This window comes from Rutidosis leptorrhynchoides, chromosome 8, assembly GCF_046630445.1.
Source record: "Rutidosis leptorrhynchoides isolate AG116_Rl617_1_P2 chromosome 8, CSIRO_AGI_Rlap_v1, whole genome shotgun sequence".
Lineage (NCBI taxonomy): Eukaryota > Viridiplantae > Streptophyta > Magnoliopsida > Asterales > Asteraceae > Rutidosis > Rutidosis leptorrhynchoides.
In genome coordinates this window covers 46,392,975-46,403,274 of record NC_092340.1, presented here as the reverse complement: position 1 = coordinate 46,403,274, position 10,300 = coordinate 46,392,975, and the positions used below count along the sequence as shown (strand labels likewise).

Sequence of the window (10,300 nt, the reverse complement as noted above, 5' to 3'; positions counted from 1 at the left end):
TATGAATGGGTATTTCAAACCTGTGACACCGCTATTTTTTTTTTATAATAAATACGTGGCGGAAGCATAATATTAATTAAATACGATATCGACATTTGTACAAACCGATGTCACGTGTCATTAAAACAATTTACATATTAACAGGAAGAGACGTAAATACGTTCTGTTTTCAAAAGTACACGGTTCATATTCTAAAAGACCACATCAGAGTTAACCCTGTCAAACATAACATCATCATGCCCGTCTTCTCCCAAAAGCACTATCTACAAAGCTAATAACCTGCAGGGAGGAGATGGAGGGGAATTAGCACGAAGCTAAGTGAGTACGACTAACTACAGGCCATAGCATACATAAGTGTTATACTAATCATGTCACAATAGTCTAACACACAAACATCACCCAAGTGCCGTCTACAGAGACTCTGACGGCTCGGCCAAACCATTAACCACCAGCTGATCGGACTGTGGCTTACCAGAAGTTTCTCCACCACCGTATGTATATACATAATCCACACACGATGAACGCGTCATTCACATATATATACACCACGGCTGTCTAGGCTACCACAGAGGAACCCAACCCGCAGGTTGATCTCTCCTACCGAGGCTACCACACAATAGGGACGCACCGGGCTCCAGAAGACAATCATCAACTAACATGCAGTCATCACAAGTACTAACTAACCACAATAATAAGTATATCTAACAAGCATGAAAATCATAATATAACATGCTTCTATATACTATATTCTCCAGTTAGTCCCACTCACCAAATACCAGCAAACGAGAAGGTATTCAGCTATCTAATCACTGAACCTTCTCTTTCTCCTTTTCTCCTGAGAAAAACATATACACAAGTTAGTTTCTATTCGTTAACATAAAATAACACAATATATATATTTTTGTATCAAAAATTGTCCGCTAAAAATTTTTGCTTAACACTTATGTACTTTCAAAATGCACTTTCAAAATTTACATCAAAAACATCAAAATACAAAAGGGCAGCATAACGGCTAAAAATCAACACTTAGGTAAAATATTCTGCCCTGGACACTCAGTCGGTCGACTGACTCTTACAGTCGGTCGACTGTCGACACAACCGGTCGACTGACCTTCCCAGTCGGTCGATTCATTTGGTATAACATCAATCGGCCGAAGGTAAATCTCAGTCGGTCGGTTCACTCAACAGTCGGTCGGTTATCTTCATCAATCGGCCGGTTCAACCTTCAGTCGGTCGACTGTCGACCGACAGTCGGCCGAGTGTGTTCATCTTCCTCAGAAACTGAACAAAGTCTACGGACTTCACGATAAAATCCTTAAATCTCGATCTATAGCTCGTTTTAAACACCAAAATCGACCACAACTTGTTCACTACTTGTTATAGACTCAAAATCCACAACAATTTGACCATAACAACACTTAAATCACTTGTTTTGACCCAAATTCAAGCTTTTTACAAAACTCACACAAAACTATGAATTTAACAACGAATTTAACACAAAAACACATGTTACTTACCTTGATAGACTCAGTAAACGATAACAAACACGATTCTAACACCAATTTGAGCTCAAAATCAATGTTTAAGGATTAGGGTTTGATTGGTGGAGAAGATGAAGAACGGGTTTGGTTTGGGAAGAGTCTGGAAAATGCAAGAAAGAGACAGCACTAGTCACTTAATTGGGTTTAATTCCCACACTGCGCGATACACGGGTATTTATCAGTTATCTGATATCTTTTGTACAACATTTGACAACCCAAACGAAGTCCAAATTAAATAAATAAACCTGTTCTGTGACCCTTGTCACAAACTGGTCCTAACCACATCATTATTTAATAATAAATATTAAATAAAATAAAAGCATATAATAACGCAATACAAACTTAAGGGCAATCGAGTAATCTTACATCTAGGCCCGATTGAGGATGTTACAAAACCGCCCAAAAAGTGAGAACTTAAAAGCAAGACGCAACACGCTGCACGGAGAACAGCATGCTAGCATTAACCGTGCAGAGCAGTTTGTTTATCATGTTTTTTATTTTCCATCAGTTCAGACAAAGCACAGTACACTTTTTGTAGTTTTTTAATTGGGATTGATCACCCCATATGAAGATGTTGCACGAAATGTTGTATGTGCGGCAATAGAATATCAATAAAATTTTAATTTTTCTCACGCAAAGCGTTTCGCGTTACGAATGTAAAGCATAGCATTCATACCTACCCACATAAGGCAAGGCATTTTTATGCCCCCGATGGTAGAAGCTCTTGTGTCAACATTATAGACACAAGGGATCGGCTAGCGTAAAGTATTTACTTCGCTAGAGGGCACCGAGGCAAAAATAAAGATCTCATAATGTCATGACATACATAATGGTTTATCACAACGGCATAAATCTATTTATATTTTTGAAAGCAGAAAAATTAAATACAAGTATATTTTATAAGCCGCAAAATACCTGAGCGCAACACGCTAAACGGAACATGACTCATTCTATAAACATAATTTTTTCCAACAGATTTATCACTTTTTTATGACATATAAAAAGCATAAAAACACTATCATTGATTCATATCGTACTTCAGCAGTTATTTGAGAATTCTCAATTTTTCTTTACAAAACAAATGCTCTAATGCAGAACGGAGAACGGATAAATTGTTTGATATATTCTATACAATAACAAAATTATACGCGTTTTGCTGAACGAAGATAAAAAAAATAGATATACAATTTTAACCTGTATACATCACACCATTTAAGTAGCAGTGCAACTCTGATTCCTAAAGAGATATCATGTAATGATGCATTACGGAAAACGGATGATGGATAACAGATCAATACATGTATCATGTCAAAAATCAGTTTAAGGCAAAAATCATTTCATATGATAATATATGAAATCCAAGTTTTCTATAGCTGGCAATGCTTAAACACATATGACAGATGTATGTTTATCATGAAAAGCAACAATCATGGAAAAATCAACTATAACAGCAAAATATAGATACACATGAATAGTATACAGAAACAGAAGTTACATGTTGATTACAGATTCATTGAAAATAGGTACATCTAAAATATCCTTCACAGACACATTCTCCCTGCCACAAATCTCTTCCAGTGTGGCAATCTTCAGAGAAGACACCTCCTTTATGGCCACCTGCAACTTGGTATCCGCATCTGGTTTCATATGTTTCGAAATTGCAGCTGGTAGGGGGTCATGTTTTACAAGAAGAGCATCCAAAATTTCCTTCATAGCGTCTGCAAGGTCACTCTCTATAGATGCCACCAGATATCTATGAAATGTTTGACCAATAAGAGGAGAGCCTAATACCCTTTCCACAAGAGCAGGGAGACCAGCCTTTAAATTCAGAAAATTCTTCTTAGCATCAGCAGCAGCAGCAATGTTTTCTTCAATCATTTGATTCTTGTCCTCTAACATCTTCTTTAATCCCTCATTTTACTTCAGCAGTTTATCATTCTCCTCCATAAATTTTTCTTTCTCTACTCTCTCTGAAACACATTTTGTTTCTACTACCTGCAACAGCTCATCCTTCTTCTTTGCTGCATCCACTGCAATTCTCAGTTTCGAACTTACATCTTTTAAATCACCTTCCAGTTTCTTTATTTTGGTGACATTATGTGCAGCATTTGAAATAATGGCCTTTTGAGCCTCTTGCATCTTAAAATCGTGGATCACATGCTGATTTAGAAGTACTAAAGCTGCAGCAGTGGATTGGCAACTTTGTTTGTGTGTCATAGTAGATAGGGAAGAAGACAGATCAACAAGTGTATTTGCCTGCATTGAATACACTAACTATAATAAGAAAATAATTACCAGTGAAATGGTGTTATTATATCATAAAACTTATAAGGATTACCTTCAGAAATTCAGCAAAACTATCAGATTTATTGCTGGGATCATCAAGAAAAGCCTGTAGACCGCCTAGCGGTACGGGTGGTGGTTGGGTAGATGCAGAGAATTGTGTTGTGTCAGTTCCTCTGGGAGTACGCAGAGTATTGAATGGATGAGTCTCAAAAGATTCATCATCTTGAGTTTCTTCATCATCATCATCACTGTCATCTTCAACATCAACGGCCTTATTGCTCTCAGGATCTTTCCAAGTAGTAGTGTCAACAACATCATCTTGAAGAAGCAATCCTATAAAATGAAGAAACATATAAATATGCATCAGAACACGAACACAAGTGGACAATTTACTTACAAAGATACAGATATGATACATAATTCTCTTTTTCGGTTTTTCAGCAGCTTCACTCGCTGGACGCTTTCCCTCACGTTTAGAGCACCTTGCAGACTTATTGGTGCTAGACGGTTGAGGGGTAGTTTCGATAATTTCAACATCAGGAGATGGCTGAACAATACCACCATCTCCACCATCAACCGGCCGCTCTGGGCTCTTCAGTTGTTGTTCAAATTCAACATCTTTGGCTTTATTGGCCTCAATTTCAGCAGGGGTTTTGGGCCGTTCAGAAACAATCAAGGGATCTAGATTGGTTTTCTTAAAAGTTCTGTAAACCTGCATCTCTTCTTCTGTAATTAGATAACATGCAAACAAACAGAAACATATATAAGAGCATGTACAACTCATGGCAACATAACAATGGGCAACATATATCAATAAAGGTGCCTACCACAGCCTTCCTAGCGTAGCACCGGCATATATTCAGCACGCCAATTATTACTCATTTTATAGAGAACTAATATGGCTTCATAATCATTATATGACCTTTGTGGAAATTGGAATGTCTTCAAAGTGTCAAGAATAAAATTTTCATCATCAGATAAAGTGATGGACTTGCTAACTCCTATGGTAGTTTTTCTCCATCCACGAACACACGCCCAGGCATCCTGAACAACCCATTCATTGACAAAGAAATAGGGATCTTTCCAATTTTTTAAGGACGTTTCCTTCACTCCAGTAAAAGCCTTATTTGGCTTACAGTCAAATGTATACCAGAATCTGCTAACTATTCTAGTCCTAAACAATTCATGAAAAATATTTACATTTGGGACTTCACCTACAGCATTACAGTACATTTCAAAAAGAATAATTTTTTGTAACCCTAATGGATGAATTTGACTAAGACCTATTCCATAATGGGCAAGAATCTGTTGAAGAAAAGAAGAGAGAGGAATACGGAGGTTTCCTACGGTTAATTGAAGCTTATATAGAGTAATCATCTTCTTAGGAGGTTTATTAGCTCTGTCGCTAGGTGAAGGAACAATAGGATTTAACAATCTAAGACTTCTGTGCTTTCTACATAATTGTTCTATATCGGCTTCAGTAATAGTGGAGGGGATGGTGTTAACATCACGATTATCTATTTGGGAAGAAGTGCTGCTGGATTCGGCCATGGTAGTATGAAAATAACAATTCAAGCAGCAAAGAAAGATGAACAATCACTGACCTTGCACTTAACAGATTGTTAAAATGAATAATTGCAGTTATTTTCACAGCAAATAATCAGTTTTCGGAAAGAAAAAAGGAAAGGGGGACGGATTATTTATAGTCAAACAAATGGATAATCAATGGATGAGATTAAGACGCGTGTATGGACCAGATTCATTGGACAACAATTTAAATTTTGAAAATAAATCAAAAAGATTTTGGGGGTTACTTCAGATTGCTAATGTGACGTCAGAACAGAAAATCAGACGGCTACTTCAGTTTTGTGTCTTCGAGGAAAAAGGCATCTTTTATTTTTAGTTTAATGACTTTATTATTTACAAAAATAAAGACATTAAACTGTGGGGACTTAATGGTGTATACTAGGGGATACGCGCATAAAAACACCATTTTTATACAGAAAAATGGATCAAACAACACAAAAGATAACAACATTTGGCGGTTTTCGTTATTTGTCGCCCAGCGTTCAGCAGGCCGCCCAGCGTCAAGCGTAAGCCCTGCAGGCAGCTTCAATGCATAAGCCTTTTAGCTCAGCACGTGAACGGCACGCAACCACGTCACCACACGCCACCGACCTTCCGGATATTTCGTGTAACAGAACCACTCAGTAATTGACACGTGTATCCCGAGAATTTCGGACATTCTACGCCTATAAATAGACCCCCTGGGTCACCACATTTCACATCATTCTGATCTGAACTTCAGTCAGAGAGAAGTACACTTTCTCTCTCACACAGTTCTTTCTCACTCTAAATGCACATTAGCCGCTTAGCAGCATTACGCTATACAGATCAATTTCATACAGATCAATTTCAGATTGATCCTCAGATTGATTGAGGCCACCCCACGGATCATCCATCCGTGTTCCGGGTCTGCACAGATTATTTCTCGAGGGCAAACAACAATCAACATTATATGCCACACGCTGAGCAGCTATTGTCTTGTACTGGTACCTTACAGCCGCTATACGGAAAATCGTACCAACACTACCAATGTGGTATAAACATATTTTATACTCAAATAGTTCACCCCACATTTCTTTCATTCACCAATGTGGGACAAGTAACCTCAACTTTATTCTAGCAAAAATATACTGTAACTAACAGTTAGGTGGTGTTTGTTTTTCTTGTTGAAGACCTTATTATGTATTATGTCTGCGGGAGGGCAGACGTTTTCATTTCAGACGGTTTGTTTTTTCGAAGACATAAGATAAAAAAAGAGCTTCAAACATCTTCCATTTTGCAGCTCTAAATTATAGCTTCCAACTTTAGAAGAATTTTTTAAGCGTCTTTTATAACATTATCTCATTCACTTCCAACCTTCCCCACCTACCAACCATCTTCATCAGCACATGTACCACCACCACCTCCGTCGACGGCATCACCTCCGACGACGGCACCGCCATCTCTGGTTGAACTACCTCCGAACACCACCTCCTGCAGGCAGCATCACCATCCCCAACTGCACTGCCGCTGGCCGATGCATCTCTCTAATCAAAATTAGTATTTTTTTCAGCACATTCTGATCTCTTTTAAGGTTGTTTCGGGTTTAATTTCATCTTTAAAATGACCATCTATCTCTATGTTTATGTTTTGGTGTAACCATATTTTTTGATTAAGATGAAAAGAATGGGTCTCATTTGGCAACTTTGAGTAGCTATTTAAAAATGAGAGAATTTTGTAACTAGCAATCTACACTAATCTGTGACTATTTTGTAACTAACGATGAAGATGAAGATGAAGATTTTGACTTGAAAACCCATTTTGTAACTAGCTATGAAGATGAATACACTGACTTCACCCCTTTATTCTCTTTGAATAGTCAACTATTGTGTGGTTCTGTTTTGAACACATTATTCCATTTCCATTCGGTTTTTATGGCATGGCTCCCCAACTTAGTCCATTTTCTATTAGTTATTGCAATGTTAAAATAAGATATTTAATTTTCTATATTAGTCACTGGAATTTTCTTTTTGTGTACAATAACAAAGTTATAGAAAAGTTATAAAAAAGTTATGAATTTTGGTTATACAATTTTAATATTCTGGAGAAAAGTTAAAAATTATAATAATTCAGAATTTTAAAAAAATCTTTAGCAGAAATAAAAACAAACAGTCTTCAAAGCTCAACCAACAGACCTTCAGGCCACATCTTCTCTATAGATCTGGTTTACAGATCTTCAGACTAAAACATCTTAAAAAACAAACAGCACCTTAGATGTTATTCTTTTGTTACTTTCGATTCTCTTTGTTGTTGCCTTCAGTTTGTTTTGTTTAGTACGGGGTTTTGTTTTGTTTCCCATTGTTGCTTAGTAGGCTAGGCTAGACTCGGACGCTCGGTCGTAGTTAGCGTTAGCTCAGTTCATAGGGTTGTTATATCATTATGGAGGCTGCCGTGTCATTTATATTATTATTTTTTTGTCTCTTTCATCTTCCGATTAACGATGAAATGACTAAATTATTTATATAGTTTTCGTTAGTGTCCAAGTACACGTCTTCTTGAAAAATAATTTCCTAGCTCCGGTACTGATTTTGACACGTACGTACGTTGTAAGTGTTTCAAATTTTTTTTTATCGAAAAGTGATAATGTGATGGAGGCAGGGGTGAATTAACATGTGTAGTTGTGTGAACATAAAGACAAATGTTGACGTTTGTATTGTTAGAAGACTAGTGGAACAATCACTTTAGTGAAGTGATTATGATGATTATGCATGAACAGCCACAAGAAAAGAGATATACCTTAGCTAGAAAGCACCACAACAACTAACCCAATAGCACTATATTGGCACCACCACTATCTTCCTATCTCAAATCAAACACGTATTTTCACTCTTCCATTAATTGGAACCTACTAGAAAACTAGGATGTAGTCAAAATTTGAAAAGCATATGAGCTTTGCAATGCCTATAAATAGCAAAGGCCTCTTGCTATTGATTGTACCACACAACTCGTGATATTGTATATATAGAGGTCACAAGTTATAGTACATTGCTCTAAAACATAAATACATATATATACGTCGAGTATTGTAGTTTTAAGGGAGTTAGAAATGGCTAACTCAAAGATCATAGCTATTGCATTTTTGGTGTTGTTGGTTGTGGACTTGTCCCTTGGTGCTAGGTCCTCTAAGAAGACTGGTGGTCAAGGTGGTGGTGGACAAGGAGGTGGTGGGGGTGGTGGTTCTAGTATTGGAGAGGTTGGTGGGGGTTCCGGGTCAGGTAGCGGCTCTGGATATGGAAATGGTGGAGGAGGTAAGGGAGGCGGCGGTGGTGGTGGCGGCGGCGGTGGAGGTGGTGGTGGAGGGTCTGGGAATGGCAGTGGATCAGGTTCCGGATATGGGTCTGGAAGTGGATCAGGATATGGATCAGGTGGTGGAAAGAGTGGCGGAGGAGGTGGTGGTGGTGGTGGTAGTGGCGGAGGAGGTGGTGGTGGGGGTGGCGGAAATGGCTCAGGAAGTGGCTCGGGATATGGGAGTGGTAGTGGTTCAGGATATGGAAGTGGCAGTGGGAAAAATGGCGGTGGCGGTGGTGGCGGCGGAGGTGGTGGTGGCGGCGGCGGAGGAGGGCGTAATGGGCAAGGTTCGGGATATGGGAGTGGGTCTGGATATGGGGAGGGATATGAATCAGGATACGGAGGGGATTATAGTGGGGATGAACCATAAACTAGTTTTTCGACAATGATGTCCATACACACGATTTAGTTCCGTATATTGGTCCATATATCTATGCCATTGGAATGTCATAAAATTATTTGCATCGGATTCGTTATACTTATACATTTCATCATGTTCATTTGTATAAAAATAATTTGCACGTACCATTTAATCATTTACTCCGTATAAGAATAAGATATAAGATAATATATAATATAAGTTACGGAGTATTACTTATTACTTAACTTGTGTATCTTGTTAAGTGCTCCTAATATGAAAGCAAAATTCAAACAAGAACTTCAATATGTTGCATGTTAATAGGTAAAAGATCACACCCATATAATAAAAACGATTCAAGGCATATGCTTTGTTGTTATTCTTTGTGATTTCAAGACGTTTTTTTTATTTTTACTTTTATTTTGAATTTTGAATATCTACTAGTATCAGAATAGGAACATACTTCTTGGGGCATGTTTTAGTTTTGTCGCTGCAAAACGCCAACAAGCCTAACTCGTACCTACAGGCTAACCCTTTCCAGAAATTGTAACCGGTATTGAATTAGATGAGATGCAGAACACGAGTAATGCCTGTTAGAATAAAACAACAAAAGTCAACAATGGTTAACATTTTAGGTAAGTTAGCTTGAGGATCAGAAGCTGCACACTTCATCATTTCCCAATATAGAAGAGTGCATATGAAGTTGAAATCAACGGATACAAGTCACAATACAAACAACTACTTTCCCTTTATGTAAAAGTGGTTTCAAAGTATATTATGAATCCTAACTCAAACTAGAAATAGCTGTTGTAATGTTTAGTGTATAAAGTCATACTTGCAGCTTGTAAACAACTCAATATAATCAAAATGTAGTCCTCAAGGTTTATTTACCTTCTTGTTCATAATTCAATCAACAATAATCAAATCAGTTTACTTCTTTCAACTTAAATATTTCCGCATATCAATTGTTAACAATGCCTTTAATTTGTAGCTGGAATTTTCGAATGAAGGGAAAAAGGAAGAAATAAAAAAGATACAAGGTAATCCAAAATAAGTTTAAAGCAAAAAACTATAAAATCAAACCCCTACACTATAGATGTAACTATAGTTTTGTCTTGAAAAATTATTCACTTATCTTTACCTACTCATTTCATCCGGACCCATTTTATATTTTGACCCGTTATTCAACTCGTTTAACCAACTTTTCTAATTTTTGACAAAA

At 37.4% G+C, this 10,300-nt stretch overlaps 1 protein-coding gene across 1 annotated transcript; it reads left to right on the top strand.

The window, feature by feature from the left end:
* The first annotated feature begins 8,254 nt into the window (after nt 1-8,254).
* On the top strand, nt 8,255-9,964 carry LOC139863078 (uncharacterized). The gene has a single exon (XM_071851721.1). It carries the CDS (start codon nt 8,479-8,481, stop codon nt 9,088-9,090), a length of 612 nt encoding a protein of 203 aa, XP_071707822.1. The 5' UTR covers nt 8,255-8,478; the 3' UTR covers nt 9,091-9,964.
* The last annotated feature ends 336 nt before the right edge of the window (nt 9,965-10,300 follow it).

Bases quoted from the DNA above. Each gene is read 5' to 3' on its own strand.
- LOC139863078 (XM_071851721.1), top strand. From the start codon at position 8,479: ATGGCTAACTCAAAGATCATAGCTATTGCATTTTTGGTGTTGTTGGTT.